The sequence below is a fragment of the Taeniopygia guttata genome, chromosome 3 (genome assembly GCF_048771995.1).
Source record: "Taeniopygia guttata chromosome 3, bTaeGut7.mat, whole genome shotgun sequence".
NCBI classification, from domain to species: Eukaryota; Metazoa; Chordata; class Aves; order Passeriformes; family Estrildidae; genus Taeniopygia; species Taeniopygia guttata.
In genome coordinates this window covers 46345696-46369278 of record NC_133027.1, presented here as the reverse complement: position 1 = coordinate 46369278, position 23583 = coordinate 46345696, and the positions used below count along the sequence as shown (strand labels likewise).

The window sequence follows — 23583 nt, the reverse complement described above, 5'->3', positions numbered from 1 at the left end:
ACTTCATTAGGCAAGAAATAGAAACTTCAGGCATGCATTTGCAGATAGAGCCAAACTTCTCACTTAAAAAAAAAAATTACCAAATCAATTTAATTTTCAGTTCAGAATGAAAAGAACAGATGCTTTTTTGTACTAGTCTGCTTCACGTGTCTCATATTCATCAGAAGAATACAGCAAACTGAAAGTCATAATGGCATAATTTTTTTTAAAAAGTATCTCTTATACTTTTTTTTATAAATAAAAAAGAAGATAATCAGCTTTTACGGAACAGTATTAATCCTAGCAGTAAGAAGGACTAGACAGTACATGACTATAAAGTAAAGCAACATTAGTAAATTGTACGTGTCTCAGTCCGGGGAGATTTTTTAAACTGCTGAAGTTAGGGTACAAGCTATATTTAAAATATTGCGGAAGCTGTCTAGAACTTTCTAATAGAGCAAACCACAATTCAACAGAAAAAATACCCAAGCAAAAGAATGCAGCAAGTTCAAGTTGGTTGTCTCAGTTTTTCATAGGTCTTAACCGCTGCTTTGCATTCTGGTCAAAAAAAAAAATCACTAATCAGTCTACATTTATTGGTTGCTGTTTTTAGCATGTAAATACAAGAGCCTTAGCAACACCGAGCTTTCAAAAGCTGAGTACTGCCTGACTTATAATGTTTAGCCTTTTCACTGAATACTGAGTGGCCACAAATAGATCAATATTAAAGCAGTTTACCTCCCCTCTAAAATGTCAAAGTGTAAACACAATTCATATTAGAAAATAGAAATAATTTGTAAATTAACACTTCACCCATAATGCCATTGTAAAGAAGAAATTATGGAGAATTCCTAGTGCTATCCCACTCTTTATTGTGGGATAGAAGATGAAGCATTCACAAACTAAGGATGCTATAATGTTAAGAAAAGTAGCCATAAAAAGAAACAATCCTAAAAACACACTTTATATTTTCAGTAACACCAATAAAATAGCACAAACAAATTAAAAGGCTTATAAGTGTACTAACTCTCACGATATGGTAAATATTCTCTGCTCCTCATAAGGAAATGAGAGCAGAGTACAGTACAGCCTTTTCCAGAACAATCTGGAATAACAGAATTCCTCAGTTCTAGAAAAATAGTAATAAAGAAAAATAATAGCACAATAGCAACTTCAGGTTTCCATACCAGACTCTCAAATATGCACTTGTGATGTATGAAATGTGCCAGCTATGAGGAAGTATTATTAAAATCTGTTATGTAAAATTAGCAAATGCATCCCTAAACAGCAATCCAAAATCTGTTTCTTCAGATAATACATACTGGCATAATTTTATTAGTTTCTCTGCAACTGTGACAGATTACAAAAAGTGATGGGCAAATAAGGTATTAATGGACTGGCAAATTCTTAAGCCTAGATATGGGAAAAGCAAGATAGAAAATACCAACAGCTATTTAGAGTGAAGATCTCTTGAATATTGTTTCTCTTCACTAAGAACAGTAAGCAAACCCAATATATCTAGAACACCAGAAAAATAAAGAACAGTACTGAAAAAGCACAAGAATTAGATTATTTCTATTTGACTGCATTTCACACTTTTTGAATGGAGATTGAAATCCCTTGTACCTGTTACTCTTCTCATCGGGCTTGAAGACCTCAGCTGTGATGACTTTTTACCAGGATCTTCCATCTGGTCACTAAAAGATACAATATGAACACACAAAAGCATTATCAGAAAACTGTGCTCAAAATGCTTGTTCTTTCACAGGCATTGAGTTGTGCATATTAATAAATAATTAGAAAAGATTATATTATTTTACTAAGTTAATAATTCATTAAAAGTTACATGTAAAAACAACCTCCTCCCCTATGTATTAGAGAAAGCTCCTTCAGAAATACTGGCATGTTCACACCACAAGAGGTCACCATTATGGAACACAAAAACTAAGCATTTCTGCTTGCTCAATAAAATGAAAGATGAACCAAATTAAATTCAGAAAGAGACAACTTCTATTTTACCATCAGCTTTATTAAATTAATATAAAACTCAACTAGCTTAAAACTGTAAGTTCATCCATTCACAAGGACAGTATTTTTTTCTGACAGGAAAAAAATTTATAACATTTAATGAGTAGGCCTTTCAAAGAAACAAGCACCTGAGAAACCTTTAAAGTATATATTAGAATTTCTGTGTCTGCCAGTGAATTATTGCTAACTGCATAGTGGTCACTAGTTCTGTTAGTACAAGAAACAGGTATGTTGCCATTTCTATTATTTTGCGAAGTAATGCTATAATTCCTGCTGATTTTATGATCAGTCTTTGGACAGAGGAAACTAATACATACATCTATAATCTATTTATTTATTTATTTATTATGTTTGCCTAGCTACACACAATGTAGACTCTGCTATCAAACTGGAATATTTTCTCCTGTACAAAAGAGGAAAGTCTTAATCTATGTTTTCTATTCTCAGTGTATGTTTAATTTAACATCTCTTATTCCATTTAAAGTTTATGTACCAATACAACCTAATCTCCTGAACTCCATTCTAAAGATTATTGTAACCTGTTAGCAACGTTATTTCAATTTTTTTTTAACCAGGTAATTTAGTTACTCTAAGGCTTAAAACTAAACTGTTGTTTAAATAGTTTGCTGGATTGGTGCCTAAATCCTGTCTGTCAGTCCAGACAGAAGATGTAAGTCATCCTATCAACAGATGGAGACAGAATAAAAGACAGAGCTCCTGCAAGATCAGTTCCCTGCAAAAGGGACTGGATAGGTCACTGTTATCAGTGAGAAATTTCCCAAGCAATCACATTATAGAGGACCAGTTGCTTCATTATGGCTAACAGTGAATAATGCTTTATTTTTACAGCATGAGGATTAAAGTACTCCAAAATCCAAATGCTTACACAAACTACCGTGAAATTATTTCAGCTCACATACAGAAATTGCTACTCCTCTGGGGAGGCAATACTGTATAAAATAAAAAAGACAAGTGCTTGCCTCTCTAAAATTGTCTGACATCTCTAAGAAAGAAAGGGTTTAGAGCACACATTACAGACAGTTCAGTGTATTGTAGAAACAAACATTTCTGTGAATGCCTTGTCTTACAAATTTTAAAAGTTTCAGAAATGTTTCTACAAGTTTCAGCCATCTCTGAAATCAAGACTAGAACTTGAAAGGACACTGAATAAGCAAGAGAACAACTTCAGTCACCTTATACTAAACATAGCTATATTCAGAAATCAGTGCCTTCAGAATTGTGTGTAGGCATGATGATACTACATGCCTATATGTATATGGATGTTTGAATTTGCTCTCCTCAGAGAGTTTTGTAACTATATCCTATCTGTGCCTCTTCACTGAAAATGTAAATCCAGGATGAATCCAAGAAACTCAAAGACAATCCTATGAGTTTTGTTGGAAGCAAAAGCAGATTAATATAAAAAGCCACTGAAGCAAAGGATGAATTAACTTACCAGAGAAAAACACCATGTGTGTGAGATGCAGAGCAAGATCATGTCAATTGTGCACGAAAAGAAGTTGAGTTGGAATCTGTTGTTTAAAAAACACCGGTATCAACTAGTTTAGAGACTTAAATTAGTAGGAAAGCAAATTGTTCTGTGAATACCAGCAGTACAACCATCTATGCTTTTGGGAAACATCCTCGTAAGTCACCCAAACTTCCATTATTTTCAGAAAATGAATACACTGAATACCTATAAAATGGGAATGATTCATGGGCAGGCTTATCTTTAGGGAATATGTACAATTTAGGAATTCTGTGAGAGATCATAAAATCCGTTCATGTATCTTTACCACTCTGCCAACTTCATTTTAGTTACACAGACTTTTGGTTTGTTATCTTTACATTTTCATTTAGGATTGAAATTTAAATAGAAGTATCTTACTAAGAACAATGCAGTTAAAATATAATCAACTATTATAAAAAGTATGTCACCTACTATTGAAGGGAACTGGCTTGTCAAGAGAGTTGTTGCCTTGGAAACAAAGTCAATTGGCAGAAATCTGATCATCTGATAAGGGCCTCATCAAGAAATCAACTGACAGAGGCTCTAATGATTTACAGAAGAAAAAGGACTTGGCAACTGGGTAATTTTTGTCCTTCTCATATGAAAGAAACCATAGTAGCCTCAATGAAGAGCACTGCTTTCTTGAATGTACAGAGTGTGAGGACTTCCAAAAGGAAAGTGAGCCAGTCCTGGAGTAGTGTGGTGTGGTGGGTTGACCTTGGACAGATGTCAGGTGCCCAATCACACCACTCTTTTCAGCAGGACTGAGGACAGAAACAAGATGGAAAAAATCCCATGGGCCAAGACAGAAACAGTTTAATAAAACAAAAGCAAAGGCCACTTGCAGAAGCAAAGAAAAACAAAAGATTTATGCTCAACTTCTCACCAGCAGGCAATGTCCAGCCACTTCCAAGGAAGTAGGGCTTGAGTATGCAGTGATTGCTCTGGAGGATAAATCTCGTAATAATAAATGCCCTCTCACTTCCTTTGTCTTAATATTCATTGCTGAGGAGACAGCACCAGCTGTCTTACCAGGACCAGCTGTCCTGGTTATGTCCCCTCAAAACACCTTGCCTAACCTGAGCCCGCTGGTAGCAGGCTGAAGTTGGAGAGACAGCACTGATGCTGTGGAGTGCTGCTCAGCAGTAACCAGCTGCTGGTGTGTTATCAACAATACCCTTCAGTGCAAAGCACAGGCACTATGAGGGCTGCTCCAGGGAAAATCAACTCTCTCTCAGCCACACCCAATACGTGTTCAGTATTTTCCCCAGTGAAAGAATGGATAATTAAGTGAAAGCTGCATTTATTAAGAAATTCTGCATGTTTAGACATTTATCTGCTTGTTCTTGCCATGAGCCTCTCGTTAATAGCAAACCTGTAAAAAGTAATAGTAAACTCTCACCCTTCCATGGTATTCCAGGGCAAACGACATTTCTGTGAACTATATCCCAGAGGCAAAGAATTGAAATAGTAATCTCCAAAGAAGCTGCACACAGCAGCAAGGTTTGAATCACAAATGTGAAAGTAAATCCCAATGAAGGAACAATGCTTGGGCTCCTTCCTCATACTGCACCTTAAACATCTGAGAATCTGGCTACCTCCCTACCTGCCAAACAGCACCTGGCAAGGGGCCTGAACTTTGTCTCACACTGTCCCACAGATTTAGAGCCTTAGCATCACCCCTGCTACAGTTTTGTCCCAGGAAAGGTGACATTTTCCTTAACAAATGCCTGAGCACAGGGCACTGACAAGCAGAGGTAGGGACATCCCCAGACACTACCTTATTATTATAAGGTAGTGTATTAAAAATAGGGAGGCAATTAAAAATAGTTTCATTTTATTGATATAACCTAAGACACTGCAGATAGCCACCAAGCCAGAGACTTACTCCTTTGTTTAATTTTTATTAATTATTGGTAGAGGCATATGGCTGGTGCCCGATTATTTAGTCACCAGTTAAGAGGGACATATGGCCTAATACTAACAAGTTAATTCTTCTCTTCAGAATTGTATCTATCAAGCATCTGTGGTCAGCGAGGTAGCAAAGCTCAACTAGAACAAAAAGAGAACATGACCATCTTTTCTAAATTGTCCAGCTTCAAGGCATTCCCTCTTGACATTACCCTCTCCTTACAGTAAGGATCCTGTAAAATCTTACATATCCTTACAGCTTTGGGAATCCAAACTAGACAACAAAGTGGGAGAAAAACAGAGAAGCACAGTAACTGAGATAGTGTAATAAAGAACAAAGAAGATACAGGTTACTTTTCAAAGAGAAGAGTAGGCATAAAGGGGAATGAGAAAAAGATGAGGGTAGTGGGGATGGAAAACATCATAAGCCCCACAGTATCTCCTTCTGCAAGTTCCAAGGTCTCACACAAGTTTGCTCATCCAGATGTTATGAGCCTCTTCTTTGCACCCACATAAACTGGATCTATGAACTCTCTCCTAAAGCAGACAGGAACTGGGACTATCCCAAGTAAACCAGAACCTGAACAGATTTTTAAAAAGGCAGAGAGCTACCAACACACAGACTGTGCATAGTATGGCCTGAATAAATGCTGTAAGGAAGCCCTAGACTGTAGACACAATCTGATGTCTGGAAACAGATTTCTTTTCCATTTTTAAACATGCCCTTTTTATTAAGCCAAAGAACTCTAATTATGACCACACGATTTCTACACATCTATAACTGCAGAGCCCTTCCTATATCTATAGAACCACCATTCTTATCTTTAAGTTGCTTCCTCAGAAGGAAATCTAAGCTCCAGATAGTTTAAATTGTTTAACCTTAGAGCCCTTTTATATTTGGTCTTTATTTTGATAAGGTAACCAAACCTTTTTTCTTCCATTTTCCCCTCATAGTCATTCCGTTTCTCCCCAGTATATTTTCCTTCCTTACATCCCCTTCAGCTCCTACAAAACTCCTTTTTCTAGTTTACTTAAAACCCAAAAATGTGACTGAAATTTTTACAAATTTTATTTTGGATCCTTGATATATCAATGTTTTCAGGTTTGCAAAAGTCTAGGAGAGCAATTTCTAACTTTTCACAAAGCTCTGAAAGAAGTGTAGGTACTGCAGTAGATGCAGACTGTTTACACATAAATACAAGCACTGAACATCTGATTTTACCAACATACGTTGTGCACATTGGAAAGCCAGACATGGTGTATGTACACCCAAAAATCAAGACATTTCACTAAGTATTAGAAAGAACAGATTTCAAGCAATGCTAAGTAGGTCTTGGGGGCCTGTTCAGGCAAGCCAGATGTATCAAAATGACTACTAGGCACAAAGGTGTTCTTCCAGACTAGATCAGAGCTCAGTTCCCTTGATTGTGGATAATCTTTAAACAGACAGGCCATTTAGAAAGAATGTTATTTGAGATTTTACTCACTTGTATATTCAGAGTGTGACTACACCTCTACACTGTAATCTGGGTTTATTTTTATTGCTAGCACTGTCCAGGATGGCATGCCTTATGTTGATAAGGATTATTTGGCTATTTACGCAGTTGAGCGCTTTTCTTTCAACCCAAGATTCACAATTCTATGCGGACTACAAAGAGAAAAGCTGCAAGGAGGTGTTGCGGAAGTATATACAACCAATAAATCCTTAAAAAGAACCATCACAGGTAAGTAGTTTTGCCTGTTTTGAGTACTTGCCATGGGGGAGAAGAAAGAGCTCTTGTTACACAATCAATGATGGTGTCACAATGCACCCTTCCTCCAGGTATTGAATAATGTTGAAAAGAACCCCTGCCAAGCCTTCTCTTCTCCACCCTAAACAGTTCAAGATCTCTCAGCCTTTCCTCATACAAAGGATTCCTTCACATTTTAGTAGCTGTATTCCCTCCAGTAATTTCAATATCTCCATTGTACTGGGGAGCCTGGAACAGCTCAAGTGTAACAGAGTTTTTCAAGACACAATTGAACAGGGTACTAGATAATCTCATCTACTCTCTTTTCAACAAAGAGATGGACCAGATGATCTTCTGAGGTTTCTCCTATCCTGTTCTATGAACTTGGTGTACACCAGGACCTCCAGGTCTTTTTCTGCAAAGCTGCCTCCCAGTTGGATTGCTCCCAGTGTGTGTGTGTATATATATATCTATATATATATATATATATCGCTCCCCAGGGAGGGCCCACGGCTGCTCCTGCCCAGATGCAGGACTTGGCACTTGGCTTTATTAAACTGCATCACATTCCTGTCAAACCATTTCTACAGCCTGCTGAGCCTCCTCTGGCTCAGCACCCTCTGGTGTATCAGCCAATGAATTGTTTATTTACTGACTGCGAGTTAGCACTTTTTAAAATATTGTTCAGAACTGTGGTCGCATGAACAGCCCATCAGATCTCTTGGCAGGAGCACTGTGGAGCACCGTGCAAAGATACTTAGGGCTCTAGACCAAGTTTATCAGGGCACAGCCAAACTCAGCAGCTTTGTCTCAAAAAGAAAGTTAAAGGAGCTAATGGTGATCCAGGGAATTAGGGCACTAAGGACATTGGAGCGAACCCTGAGTCAGCAGCAAGGGACAAAGAGGCGGAAGGGCCCCAAGGCAAAGAAGGGGAGGAGTCAGATGCAGAGCTGCAACAAGTGTGAGAAACTGCAATGAATCTTCTCAGAGCAGGTTCATTTACACAACGCTTTTAGGAGCCACTGCTTCAGAACACAATTTCCTGCTACCATGATTCCTCCACTGTGTTTAGTGACCAAGAAACGAGAGTTCTAACTCTAAACCAAAATGACTGATGTTAACAACAAGACATTGCCCTGTAGACTTTGAAGAGAAGTATAAGCAACATTCCAGTGTTTTTGCCAAAGCAACTAGTAGGAAGTGTTTTTAGCTTTTGGCAAAATGAGAAAAATTAGTACTTAGTTTTGTCATTTACTCTCACAGAAATTAATTTTTCCACATACCAATTAACATTTGCATTTCTCATTAATCCCTTTATTCCAATTTCATTATACTATCAAGATATTTTATGTTGCCAGGAGGACATCGGAATTAGTTTCTGGTACTGTCTTTCATTATTTGAATAGTAGGGAATATGTTTTTTATTACAAACCAACTGACTCCTTCCTGACCCATAACTCAGCACTTGAAAAGCACCCTATCCTTTTAGACAAAGAATTGACCTCCACTGAGCCACTTAAGAGAATCTGGCCCTATTTTGCTCAGCTACCACAGAAACTTCCATTCTGTGATGTCATCTGAAGAACAAACAAGACAGATAAACACAATCTGGAAATAAGCCTCAAAGGAAAAAAAAACCCAGTATAATAGCTCAGTTTTTAAAGACTGTTTTCCTTTTCAAAAAAACAATGGAGACGAAATTACTGGCAGACAGCTAAAAGAGATATAAAATGAAGTATTAAGCCAATTACACACAATTTGAGTTAGTTTTATTTCTCAACCACAAAAATTCTGAAAAGCATGAAAATAATTTTAAAACTGGTAATACAGATGTCCTGAAATTATTTCAGGAACTGTAGAGGATAAGGAACATCATAAGAAGAGAAAAAAACAAAGGGAGTGAAAACTATAATCATGTGTATAACTGATACCACTGATAAGAGAAAATATAACTAGTAGAAAGACAATATAATTTGTAAAAATATATTGACAAATAGACCAAGTCTCTGAGTCATCCTAAAGATGAGTAAATAACAATTCTGTAAACACAGTCTTGGGAATAGCTCACTCATTTCGTATGACAACCCCAGCAATAAAAAAACACAGTATTTCTTATTTATACAGGCTGTTGATGGAGAACCTCATGCACATGTTAAACAGTATGACTTAAAAGAATAATCAAGGTTGATGAAAAACCTCTATCCTTATCCTTTTTATTCTTCACAGTCTTTGTATATTCTGTCTAATATTGAAAATATTAACAGTAGCTATTTGTGACAGAGCATCTTTAGGCAACCAGACAACTGAAAGTCTAATTCTAACTATAAATATCTAAAACACTAGCCTAAATATATTTGACTCTGAAAAACACACCCTCATCATCTTCCTAACTTGAATCCTGAATAAACATTGCATTTCTAAACAGAAAATAAATTTAAATCCATTGTTACTACAGGTCTACCTAGACTGAACTGACATTCCTTCTCTACCCTCTGCATGGCACACTTGCCCATTCCAGAATTGCAATTCAATTGGTATTAAGGACTCTCGAGACCTAGATCTCCCAGATTTGGAGACCAATAGCATTGGCCTGAAACTAAGTGCTAGAGTGGGGAAAGACTCTTTAGAGTACACAGTAAAAATAAGCCTAAACTCCACTGACTCTTTTGTGAGCTCAGAGACCAGTTACCTCATACTCTTTTCTTTAGATGTAACAAGTTCTGAAAAAAAGAATTCTTTTTTCCTGTTGTTCTCTCAGTGTCCCTTAACCCTATACCAAACCAGGTACCTTCTTGAAAGGGTAGGTGTCACAATCTGGAAAACACTGTAGAAAGCTCCACCTATGAAGGACTTCCCACCACTCAATTGTTTATTTCTGAAATCAGTGGTCCAAATAGCCAGTGAAACTGAGGCAGAAATAGATGAAGATTAGTTGGGAGCAGGTTAATTTCCTGTTTCCCTGTGTTTATGAGAATTCCAAAAGTTGTCAATATACATAATTACAAAAAGATAAAAATTCTGAAAAAAGTCTGGAGAGTCAGCTACACCATACTTCAAACCAATAGCCACACTATGTCACTCATTTCAAAAAAATCATTCAGAACAAAACAGAATGGGTGTTCCACTCAGGAAAAAAATCTCTCTCCTCCATGGGAATCCTTTTCTTTGAAGAGAAAAAGAATATGTATTTTGAGCACAGATGTGAAGGTAGTTTAAGCAACCAGAGAGAAATAATTTCCAGTGTTCCCCTCCAATCCACTCTATTCTGTGAATATATGATTCATTTTATCATTTAATCCTTTGCTTTTATCATTTCCTATTTAAATATTCCAAAACTCTAAAAAAGCACAAGAAAACTACTTTCATGGAAGATGAATATATTTCAAGGATACTGTAAAACAGTCATTTAATAAAGAGAGCAATGGTGAGAGAAAACAGGACACAGTATATCTTCTTTACAGTACCTTCTAATCCTTTTGTAGCACTTTATAAAACTCACTTATTAAAAAAAGAACAGGCCACTTGGAAATGAACCGTTTGCCTCCAAACTCTTCCTCACTCAAGGCACCTCTGCTTTTAAGAAGTCCTGGAATGACATCTAAGCTTTCAGAATATTGAGAAATTGGGAGTAGGAAAAAAAAAAATCATCATTCTTTCACACCCAGGAAACTGCTGCTCTTCATCAGCAAATCTGCCATCACTGTTGACAGTTCCCTTGAAATATATGAATGCAGAAAACATTTTAGAAGTTTCACTTCTATAGCAATCATAATAGATGGCAAGGCACAATGGTTAGAGGAAGATGTAAACAAAACTGAGCTTCCTTATGATTACCAGAAATTGTTCCTAGCTTTCCTGAGGCAACATGTCAATAAATTCAATCTGCTTCAATTAATATACATATTCTATTACATCTAGATTGTTATTTGCAAAACAGAATTGCAAACAAAATGGCAAATTACTTTTCCCCTCAAAAGGTCCTTTCCTTTTTTCCCCCCAGTACCTTTATAAGGCAGCTGTGATTTCATGAGCACTGTTCATTCCTTTCTTCAGTCTTTGGGACAACAAAAGAATGTGAGATAGAAAGTGATCAAGTCTCTTGCTCAACTAGAATACCTCCGTTCTGTTCTCTTTAAAATAAATATAATAGCACTAATGGCAGGAATCTGCCATGCTATTTTGCCATGCTCTACTGTTCCCTCATTAGCAGAAAAATGGTTTCCCTAGGGAAGTTATTTCAGTACATGTATAGGAACTGTAGGGAAAGGGGAGTCCCACACACCTTCCCCTGTATGAAGTGTACTATTTCTACAATCCTCTTGCTTAATTCCTGCAAGGATTTTAAGTCACTGTGACACAGAACTGAGGTTGACACCTGCTTCATATAGGGAATGACACAACACTAGGGAATAAAAGATTTGACATTCCTTTAAGCTTTCATCCGATTACTCCTGAATGCAATGTACTTTAAATAGAAAACATCTTGTAACCCTACACAAGATGTCTCAAGTATTTATGATATAGAACCAGATGCAATCTAACCTTACAATTATCAATCATCTAGTAAACATGCTCTACTGAGAAAGAATGCCAAATCTCTCACTGCAACAGCCCCTCTGTGGTTCTGGAGCCTTTTATATACAACTATCATGAAGACCAAACTCAACAAACTATATGGAAGGCTAGGTTTGTGGTACCTTTCAACTGCCTTGTCAGATGAAGAATGACATCTCTGAACTCACACAAGCACACAGAACAAGGTTTGCCTGTAGATCTGCCTGACTTGCGTAGTATCATACACAAACACTGAAGCAATATGCTCTTTGGTCTTAGCAAGGAGTTAGAACGTATGAGAGCAGCTGAGATTATCCACACCCATCCCATTATGTGATGGCATGAACTGCTCGGGCTGATACAGATGAGAGACCTTTGTCTGTGGCTAAAGGGAAAGCATTTTGTATTATTCCTGTGCATCTCGCAGCACTGCAGATATATGTGGTGCTCTAAGCCATATGAGCACCTAAATGGTGTCAGGAAGCTTCACTTCCTAAGCATTGGCAAAAATCAGCTGTGACTCAAGAAATCATCCACAACTAACAGGAGAAATAAAAATGGGCCATTCAAAAATACAGATCTTGCATTCAACACAGAAAGATGAAGGAATGTTATATTCCCCTTCCATTTTGGAGAAAACTAGTCAGAACAATATTGGAAAGCAATTTTTTGTATTATGTTAAGCCAGTAATTTGAGATCTAATTTAACTGATGTATGAGATTCATGACTGCAAAAAGCACCAGTAACAAAATGCAAAACCAAAAATTTGCAGAGCTCTTGTTCATATAAGGAGAAGTGTACAATTTTGAACAGACAGGAAGCATGTCTAATGGGTTAGCTGGTCAATTATACACGCAAGTTTTAAAATGATGACTGAGAAGGAAGGTCATACTTCTGAATTAGCAAAATATCAACTGAACCTTTCCTGTTAGAGGCACTTGGACACCATCAAGCAAAACAGCAACCCAAACAAAAAGCAGAACTGAACACAGCAGGATGCATATTCCACAAAAGGAACTACCCATTTCCACTACAACACTGAAGTACTTCACACCACACCTTTCTTAAACAAAATTTAAAATACAGTAATTTATGTGGTATGATAGTCCAACGATAGTCTTTAGTCTTAGATAGTCTTTATCTAAGAAGATATTAGATCACTGATTTTAAAGAGAGAAAATTATATTGCAGTAAAGTATTCTCTTTGGTGCTTAACTTTCTTTTTTTTACCTACATTTTTCACCTCTGCTCTTATTTTCTCATTCTTCCTCCACAATCATGGAGGGTTTTTTTTTTTTTTGCTACAAGTCTTCATTCTTTTAGAATATATCTATTTTAAAAATCTGCCTTATAATTTAATATAAAAGAGGGCTATGATAGCTCGGTTATGTATCATTTACTATAACAGCCTCAATGGACAAAATTCATTTGAATTATTAAGTGCTATCAGCAAGTCAGTAAATGAAAGGCCTTTCATTTTACAAAATTAAGAACATAATCTTTAATATCAAAGGTGCTTAAGAATATCCAAGGAAATAGCTTTTCCCTAAGCATACAAACATGCTAGAAAGAAGATACCTACTGGCAAATACATATCTTTAATAGTGAACAAGTTTTACAAGGATGTGTTTTGAAAATGAAGTGTTTTTCATTCTTTGTTGCTGAGATTGCCAGATCTGTCAATGTTATTAGCAAGAAACAGTTGTTCATCTGATTTCTAATGCAGCAACCGAAACACCAACTATACATAATGCCACAGGACTATTCCTCCCTGTGCAAGAATTCACATCTGAATCAAAAGAAAAACAAATAACTTATGAATTAAAGAATGGATATAATATTCCAGTCCAGTAAAAACAGACTGTAGACATGCAAGTCTCATTAATCTCTTACACCTGTCTGCTCAGAAAAAGAACTAAAAATTCAAAGTCACAAAAAATTCTGCTTCTATTGCTAAAGAGTTCAAGCTTGGTTTCGGTGTATGATCATATACCAGAACTGAAAGCATGGCTCTACTCATCTGTCAAGCTAAGTGAAGATGTTATAGCACCTTAAAATAACAGGACTAAACTACAAAAGCAGGCACATCAAATTTACACTTGAGGATTTTACACACAGTGTTTAAAAGACCTGGTTTTGAAATGTTAATGATCAAACAAATCATATTGAACAAATTTCTACCAACAATATTTTACAAATCAGTCTCTTGAATGCAGAAACTTCCTAAAAGAATAAATGTAAATTTTTCTAATAATCTAAACACAGTTCCATTTTGAAGCATATGTAATGTCACCTTCAAATTACATTAATTTTAAACATTTTGATACTTGCATAATTGAGTATCTAGGAAGAAAGTTGTATGGAAGATACACATTACCATACTTGACCAATGCTGACCTTTCTCCTTGAAGCTGAAGTGAAAATTTTCCTGGTGTCTCTTCCATGAAGTCTTCACTTCCTGATCTGCTGGTATTTCCATAACAAATTAATTGTCTACTCTCATCATTAAATGACGTGTACAACTTCTGTTCTGCTAAGCAGTTAATATTACTTCTGTCAAAATTATTCATCATCATGGTTGGCTCTTCAAAATCAAGCTTCGCTTCATCTGAAATGGTCAAAGAGAACACATTTTGTTCAAGTGTTATTAATTACTGCTTGTTGTGTTACATTCAAAATTTGCTTGTATCAATTTAAAAGGTCTTAAAGCTTAAGACTATTAAGGGTAAGGTAGTCAATGTCTTCTTATGAACAGTATTTCTTAAAGTCTTCTGGGATTGTGTTTAAAGTTTTAATAATTCATCTTCTTTATTTCCCTTTTACAAATAGGTGGATTGTACCTTGAAAAAAAAGTGATTGTATTTCAGGACCTGAATATTATGAAGGAACTCAGGAAAAAGGTAGCTTCTATGTATACACAAGAAGAACCTCCACAAATAAAACCCCTCACATATCTTTTGCATGATCCCAAAAGGCAAGAGACCAAGGCAGGTTACAAATACACTAGCTTCTCAACTTCTTCAATTAGTAACATCAGCTTATTAAGGCTACATGAAGTGACACATTATATGAAGACATATTTATAGAATAAATAAATAAAAATGAAGTAAAGTTTAGTAGGTAAAAAGTGAGATATTCAGTTTATCATGTAAAGTAACAATCCCAGACAATGTAAGAACTGTCACTATAAATGAGTCTTCTGAAATAAAGAGAGTCACAGCACACTTTATTATGAGCCAGCATGGAGGAAGCCCAGATTCCATTTCCCATCTTCAAGAAAATTACTTTTAAATCCCACATTTGATGACCTTTATTAAATCTCCACTAAAGAAACTCTTAACAACAAATATGATGTAGTTGGAGGCCTGTCAAGACATATCATTCCTTTTTATTCCTCATTTCAGGCTCAATAATCTGTCAGGGATTCTCCTAGATGATGGCCTCTCATTATCTCTTTAAGCATGTCCACTTTTAATTTTAATTTTACTCACTGATGACAACATTCAGTAAAATTCCATTACTTGGAAACCTATAGGAAGAAGAGGCACCTGAATAATTTTCAACTCATTTTCAGTAGTGCAAGCCAGCATCATTTTGGGAAACCACAGTTTCAAAACTGCCTTAAACCCATTTAAATGCTTCCAGAATTCACACTGAAAGGACACACAAGTCCTTTAATGTATTAATAATTAATGTAATCACCAATATTAAAACCCATCATGCAGTTATCTTTCTAGCAAATAATATGTATCAAAACATTCTTACTCTGATCCAGAGGAACCACCTTAGCAGAAAATAAATCTTTCAGAGAAGTTGCTCTAAATAAGCCTTTGCAAGCACTGCTGACTTTTCTAACCTCTGCAGCATCAGCAGGTGGTGTTGGATGGAAAACAGAAGAAGCTTCATCTTTTTTTTCAGAAATTATTACTACTGGTTTCTGTGACAAAAATAAAGAAGACTTTTCAACAAAAGCACAGATAATTTAATTTTCATTTAAGTAAAAAACTAAAAAAAAAGAAAGCCACATAACTTCTAAGAAGGGGCTAAGTTCAAAATAGAATAGAAGTTACACTGGCTTGCTCATTAAGAAATTTTCATGTCCTGAATCTAATTATACCATTGCACCAAACAAACCAGATGTCTATACCATTATCACCACAGAAAGCCAGCGTTCAGGGGTGCAGAAAAAAAACCTAGCTTGAGTAGAACAACTCAATTATTTATTCCTCATAAGTACTCATTTAACTACATCTGCAGCAAGCTTATTTATCAAAGAAAATACTGTGCCGATGACTATTGCTAACAATTCTAGAGATATATCTATTCTTTGATTTGCCTTTGGGCATTAAAACAGTATTTCCAAAACACTCCAAATATGTTCTACTTTCTATCACACTGAGACAAATCATGCAGATCCAGAAACGTGAAATTCCTAGTTTTATGTCAGTATCTTGCACCTTAGAAGAGGTGAACAAGTCTCTGGATCTCTAGTACCAAGCACTTGTCGGATCCTTGACCCACATAAAAGCATTGACTTCTAAAATCAATACCAATTTCCTTAAAATAAAGAACCCACTAGAAAGTCTCCAGCCGATCTTGCAGAGCTCTCCATAGTAATAAGGAGCCAACAGGTGAGACTGACTACTTACAACTACCATGATTAATACAAACTCTTAATTTACAGTGTATTAACTTAAATCCAGTGATAAAGCAAAAAAAAAAAAAAAAAAAAAAAAAAAAAAAAGGCAGGTTTTGCATTGGTCAGTAGTTTTCGCTAACCTTTTTCCACTCTCACACACAAAATACATGAAAATTTAACACCAGTTCTTAAATGCAAATGTAGATATACTTAATCTAAATAGAAGTATGCTCACAATTTTTAAACTTGATTCATGTAAATACATTCCCTTATCCAAATTACTAAAGCATAAAATTTCTTGGCTATTTTCCCTAATATCCTAAAGAATTTCCTAAAGGTTCCTGTCTGGAAAAAGCAATGTATACAGCAAGCACATTTAATTGCTATAGCATGCTCTGTTATCTCAGGTACTAAACAAACAGTTGTGACTTAATCTTATATTTAAAGACCAAATATAAAAAACTCTGAAAGAGCAGATACACTTATAAATTGAAAGCAATTCACAGCTTTTGCAGAGGAAGAAAAGAGGTTCTTAAAGGACCTCTATCTGTTTTGAAATAAACTACAATCATGACATTTTATAGAAATGTAAGCCAAATAGAAAGCAACGCAGTTACCTTCAGGTTACTGTTCACAGAAACACAGAACAGATGAAGTTGGAAAGGACTTCTGGAGACCCAAGCTCCATATTCAACTACAGCCACCTAAACTAAGTTGCCCAGGACCATGCCCAAGAAGCTTTTGAAGATCTCTGGGCAACCTGTGCCGAGGCCTCATTACCATCACAGCAGGAAAACTGCTTCCTGAGGTTCAGAGGAAACCTCCTGTTTCCCAGTCTGCGCCCTCTGCCTCTGGTCCAGTCACTGCAAAGAGGCTGGCCCCATCCTCTTTGCACCCACCTTTCAGATATTTACGTCCATGGATAAGGTCCTCCCTTGGTCTTCTCCAGGCTGATCTCTCCCCGTCCCTTCATCACCTTTGGGGCTGTTCATCAGATTCCCTCCAGTAGCTCTATGTCAGTCTCGTACTGTGGAGCCCAGGACTGCATACAGCACTCCAGGTGTGGCCTTACCAGTGTCGACTAGAGGGGAAGGACCATTTCCCTCAACCTGCTGCCAACACTCCTCCTAATACAGCCCCAGATACCATCAGCCACATTCTAACAGCAAGGGCATGCTGTTGGCACATGTTCATGCTCACGTAACTTCACCTATTTTAGTAAACTTACACAAGAAAGCTGATTCAAGTATCAGTCTTCAGATTCTTGTTAATGTCACTTTGAATCACAAAGCAATATAGCAATACTTAAGTAGTTTAAATTATTTTGGGGTTTCTTTTGGGGGAAAAATGACAAAACTGACTTTTTAACTCTCAGACTAATGCTACAACAAGCCTCCATTTTTCCCAAATGCCTTTAAATTATTTATTTTGCTAGCACTTCCAAGGCACATATTTTTATATCAGTACTGCATGAGTTATTTCCAGAGTACTTACATGAGTCAGTGGACTTAGACGAACACCAGAATTCGGTCTTGATTCAGATGAATCAGAACGGGATGTATCAAGACTAATGAAGAAATTAAACACTGTTAGAATAAAACAGACCCAGAGCTGTGTGATCAGCTGGGGTTTTTTTAACTGCATGCTTCTTCCCTTTGCCAGTGAATATGGGGAAAGGGAAGAAAGGAAAAGTAACAAGAGCACCTCATGGTAACAAAACTCCACCTAGAATTAATTTTAAGGTAGTAAAAACTTTAAAAATGAGCATTTCAAACTGCAGGACCTAAAATTTCATATTTAAAAGATCTCAGAAGGCTCTGAAAAAAGATCTAGCACATAGGTTATAGGAAACAAGCAAGCTTTCACATGCTCTAGGAGAAAAGCTGAAGACTATCTCAATTAAAAGTGTTCAATTGTTTCAAGAAAAGGTAAGTAACAGACTATTTTCTTATACTATTCTCCCCATACAAAACTAGTGTAGTGACTGCCTCTGGTAGCTCTAATCCAGAGAAACTTCCTGGACATCTAAATTAACACCAACAGTAAAGATCATTAGAAGGCGGCAAAGGATGTGATTAGGAATACAGATTAACACAGGGAAAATAACCACCGTAAGCATAATTACCAAATATCTTGCTGCTAAAGGATATTTGAAAAAATCTTAAAGTCACAGTACCTAAACAGTACAGGGCATCTATTTTGACGACATAGTGAAGATTGAGACCCAAGAAGTTTCCTTTGTTCATCTGTAGGTGAGAATGGTCTTTGAGTTTTTACTGTTCGTAAAGCATCTCTGGCTTCATTTACAATCTCAGAACTGGTCTTAGGCTTTGCTGCTGACAGCCAGTAGAATGGTTCTGCTTTTCTTCTATTTTCAGTCTTTGAAGCTTGCATTCCTATGCAAAGTACTCCACAGGAAGAACACTGGAAAATATATGTGAATGGCACAAAGTATTATGCTAGTTTTAAATTACAAACTATTAATTCATCACTGGTTATGCTACCACAGTAAATCCTAGTCAGTGCTGAAATAGTGGGAAATAATAACTGATAATGCATTTTCTCTCTATTCCTCAGTTCTGTAGGAAAATACTCAAAAACAGAAAGTGTGTGACATGGAGGATCTACCTTCAGTTTTTTCACAGGATACTACAATACATCACTGCGCTTCATGGGCCAAATGTGGTCCTCTACAATTCCATTGAAAATCTTTTTCTTGACACCCAGTTACTTAGGAAACACCACAGCCAAAACAGGAATTCAATAATATGCTGCAAAGAGACAGATTTTTCCAACTTAGGAAAAACCCAATATATATTATCAACCTTACCAAAGGCAGCTTCCTAATATGTCAGAGGCATCATTATCAGTAACTGAAGCACAGTAATCAGCAATTGATAAGCAGAGACAAGGAAGAACAGGCAAGCCATTTTTTTTCCTCTGAAAGAAATGACTCCCAAACCCACACCCAAACACAAGCAAAGAAAGATAACACTAATATAAAGTTATAAACCCAAACTTCCAATGAGCATTCTGTCCTGCTGTAGTTTCTGGGAAATGCAGTGGGCAGTGACAGACTTGCTCCATAACCCTCTGGACCCACAATCCATCACTATCATGATGCAGTTCTCTGTAGATATCATCCTTGTCATTTTATAGCAAACTCATTGTGAGTCTTACACCATGCAAAATTCCTCTTCTGCTTTCAAACTTACCTAAAACCAAAAATGTGTTTCTGCACTGTGACTCAGACCATCTGGTAACTTCTATTCTCTCACACAGTTTATGACAATGAACTGACAGTAGATCAGACACCAGCATCTGGGTTATTTCTAAACTATGGAGTAAAAAGAAAAATCTTATATCCTTAGCTTCTTAGTTCAATTCTTCCTGTTCTGCCATTTAACTTTTCCAGCTGCTTCTTCTTTCTTTGCACATTCTGGCAGTGTCTTTCATTGTTGCACATCCAACACAAAATTGGATGCTAAGGAGAACTGCACCAACCTTTTTCACTAAATGATACATAATTAAAAAAACCTCAGGCATGGATCAGGAGCCTGAGACTATCAGTGTTTTTAGTATTTCCAACTACCATTAATATATTACTTGTCTTCACTGTGATTGTATTTTTTTTTCTCTCTGCTCCTTACTCTTCCCTCTATTACAATGTGATTAAAAAAACAGTAAAGAGTTCCACTGCAGCTGTCTGTTTAGAAAAATTTATACAGTCAGTTCTCACTGGAAAAAGCAAGGTAGATTATCATTCACTATTCCCCTAACTACTGTGAGCCAGAATTTTGACCTTAGGTGGAAGGTCTTTTCTGTAGGCCTTATGTCTGATACAGTTGGCAATGGTCCTGTGCAGGGCTGGGAGCTGGATTTCATGATCACTGTGAGTCCCTTCCAACTCAGCCTATTCTGTGATTCTGTAATTTTGTTCCCCAGTCCCAGCAGGAAACAGAGGGAAGGCTGCAGTGCCAATGGGGACAGTATAACTGGTGCATACAGATCTTGTCCCTCTCTACTATCACCATTTCCCAAATAGCGTTTAACTTGCACAAGTGAAGAGCTTCTCTATGACTCTCTGCTGGGAGGTAGAAGAGTATCACAGCAGCGTCTGAGAAGCCATACTTGGGCTCTTGTCTTTATTCCCCGGTTGTTCACTCCAGAAGTCTGGTCGTTGCTGTACAGAAGATTTTAAAGAAGTTGATAGCAGTACAGGATCCACACATTAGTCCCAGCAAGGTCCAGAAGTGAGACAGCTGTACTCTCACAGCTCTTATCTCAGTTCAATCAAGGTGAGAAAAGCATGGCTGACTACATCAGATATGGCATCTGCCATCTCACACTGCCTCTGCCATCCTCTTTCCCATCTCAAGTCCAGTGCCATTTAATTGCCAGGGTGCAGAGTGGGTGTACTTGCAATCACTAAGTACAGTGAGGAGAAGACCTGTATTCAAGCTATGAACTCTGCTCTCTGACATCTGACTCATGTTCTGTCTGCCCTTGCAAATCTCTAGAACAGTTAGCACACAGGTACAGGTTTAGTAAGAATCCCAGAATCTTTGAGGTTGGAAGAGACCTTTAAGATCATCAAGTGCAACAGCCAACCCCACACTGCCCCTGTAACCTCTAAACCACATAGGCCAGTGCCAGATCCAGACACCTCCTAAGGCTGGTGACTCCATCACCTTCCTGGCTGACCTATTCCAGTGCATGGCCATCCTTACAGTGAATTTTCTTTTTCTAATATCTAATCTGCATCTTCCCCATCTCAGCTTAAGGCCGTTTCCTCTAGTCCTTTCATTGCAGGCACGGTAGGGATAGGCCCTCACCTCACCAGATCCTCCTTTCAGGAATATGTAAGCTATAGCTATTATTAGACATAATTCTGATTAACAGAAACTTACCAATCACAACTGATGCACTTTCACTCCGGTGAAATTTTGACGCAGAGAAAGCGCTATCAAAGAGAAGCAAGAACGGAGTTACGAGAGTTGAGTTCTCAGTGGAGTTAGGTTTCCAGCGCAGCCGTGGGACAACACGTCCCAGAGGAACCCCCCAAAATAAGCAGCACCTGTGGAGTAAACGCTGTCCCAACCCACACCTGGCAATCGTGCTTTTCTCTCGAGCACGGGAAAGCTCCCGGGAAGCGACACAGGGATTATCGGTCTCCGGGCCGCTTTTCAAAGCCTCCCGCCCGACTTACCGCAACAGTCCGCCCTTCGCCCCCGCCCGGCCAGGCGGCACCCCAGGGACGAGCACTACGGCCGGGGGGGGGGACCGGGCGCTGCCCGGCGGACTCGGTCGGGACCCGCCAGCGCCTCCTCAGGGCCCGGCCTCGCTCAGCCGCCCGCCGTTCCCACGGCAACCGCGCGCGCCGCGCCGCCGCCGGCCCGGCCGGAGCGGCCGCGCCCGCGGGGCCGCCCGGGCACCCGAGGCGCATGCGCGAGCACCTGCGGGCGCGTGCGCGGCGCGGCCGCTGCCTGGCGGCGACGGCGTGCGCGGATCCCCGGGACGGGGTGCCCACATCCCCGGGACGGCGTGCCCGCATCCCCGGGACGGCGTGCCCGCATCCCCGGGACGGCGTGCCCGGATCCCCGGGACGGCGTGCCCGGATCCCCGGGACGGCGTGCCCGCATCCCCGGGATGGCGTGCCCACATCCCAGGAACAGCGTGCCCACATCCCCGGGACGGCGTGCCCAGGTCCCGGAGCAGTGCCCGTGCGTGCTTCTGCCGCGTCGCTGGCCCGCAGGACGGTGGGTTCCTGTTGTAGAGCTCTCTCCCCCGTGGTCAGTCCTGGCCCAGGTTTATGGGCAGCATGGTGGTGGCTGGCACAAACCCAGGGCACAGCTGGCAGAAGTTACTCGGGGTGACCTGCTGTTGTTGCCAGTTTAGGGATGCTAAATACAAATAGGGGGTACGGTTTAGCCAGGAGATGTTCTTTGTCCTGTGTAGGGTGCAAGGTGGAAGTGTTGCACAAATCAATTCAGATTCTCAAAAATTTATGGAATCACAGAATCAATTAACTTGGAGAAGACTTCTAAGGTCATCGAGTCCAACTTATGACTGAACACCACCAGGTCAACTAGACCATGGCACTAAGTGTCACTCCAAGGGTCAGGGACTCCACCACCACCATGGGCAGTACATTTCAATTACACTAAATGTACATTTTAGCAAACAAATCACCGTTCATTGGCAAATTCTTCTATTAGTCTTTAACCTTCTATTGGTTTAATGATTTTATTGCTTCTCATGCTAATTAGTCCTCATGCTCAATCTTTCTTTTCTTTTAAGTTGGTGGGTTTGAGTTGGTGGTCAGTGGTAGTTGAGTCTCCATGGTGTCTGGAATCAAGAGACTGTGAACTGACACTGATTCGTTGCATTATAAAGGGCACTGGACCTGTGGCCAGACAGGTGACAAAAGACCCAGCAAGTGACAATAGACAGATGACACAGCAGGAGCTGAACACTCACAGGATGACCCCAGACTATTGGATAAAAGCCCAGGTGATCCTGTGTTCAGGGTCAGTCCTTTAAAGCTATGCTATGATGCCTGTTCCACTGATAAGGCAAGACTCTGTTTCCCAACCCCCTTCTCATTCTCTGTAACTCTCTGGGTGAGTTGTTGGCTATTTCTGACTCTTCAGGTGTCAGCATCATCGTAATACCTTCTCTCTGAGCTCAGAATTACAGGTCCAAAATGGAGACATTGAAAGTTTTCCAAAGTAAGAAATCAGGGTCTGAGACACGGTGTAGCTGCAGCCATAAACTCCTGTCCTGTACCTGGGGTCATTCTGGTCAGGCATTGAAGGTTGGATTGCTCACGTTACTGATTCCCTGGCAGGGCAGAAGTGCTGTCACATCTCCCACTTGCCTCCTGTTCTCTGGAGGGCCAAAAGATGGACATTTTCTCATTGGCTGTAGCAGAGCTTCACATACATGGGTCCCACAGGCCAGGGGCTTTGTTGGAGTGGCACAAACGGGTCACTTGCAGTGACTTCCCCAGCCTGCCTCCTGGCAAGGTCTCACCAAAAATGCATCTACCTCCAGGTTTGGGTCCTGTTGGTCAGGTGAACCAGATGCTCCCTGAACAGCTCCCCTGTGTCCCTCCTGCTATTGCAATGAGTAATGTGATCACAGCCTGTATCAGAAAATCTCAAGACATGTAGCAGCAACAAAGACAGGCCTTTTGTGGCAAGTGGGTTGTTTGTGGCTGACTTTGTTC

The 23583-nt window shown here is 38.9% G+C and overlaps 1 protein-coding gene across 9 annotated transcripts in view; it reads right to left on the bottom strand.

The window, feature by feature from the left end:
• Window positions 1-22053, bottom strand: part of ARMC2 (armadillo repeat containing 2) — a 69434-nt gene extending 47381 nt beyond the window's left edge. For 4 of the 9 annotated variants that reach the window (XR_012055009.1, XM_072926762.1, XM_072926761.1 and 1 more), the window contains exons 1-6: window positions 21562-22053; window positions 18529-18776; window positions 17847-17919; window positions 15479-15650; window positions 14111-14321; window positions 1606-1676 (exon numbers count right to left, since the gene is read on the bottom strand). Coding sequence is in view for 8 of the 9 variants with exons in the window: in XM_072926762.1 (XP_072782863.1) it covers window positions 1606-1676; window positions 14111-14321; window positions 15479-15650; window positions 17847-17919; window positions 18529-18776; window positions 21562-22038 (1252 nt within the window). In the remaining variant the exon portion in view is untranslated. Of the gene's footprint in view, window positions 1-1605; window positions 1677-14110; window positions 14322-15478; window positions 15651-17846; window positions 17920-18528; window positions 18777-19567; window positions 19690-21262; window positions 21430-21561 lie in introns of all 9 variants that reach the window. The other 5 variants (XM_030267705.4, XM_072926765.1, XM_012572716.5 and 2 more) reach the window with 4 other exon arrangements.
• Window positions 22054-23583: the final 1530 nt, after the last annotated feature.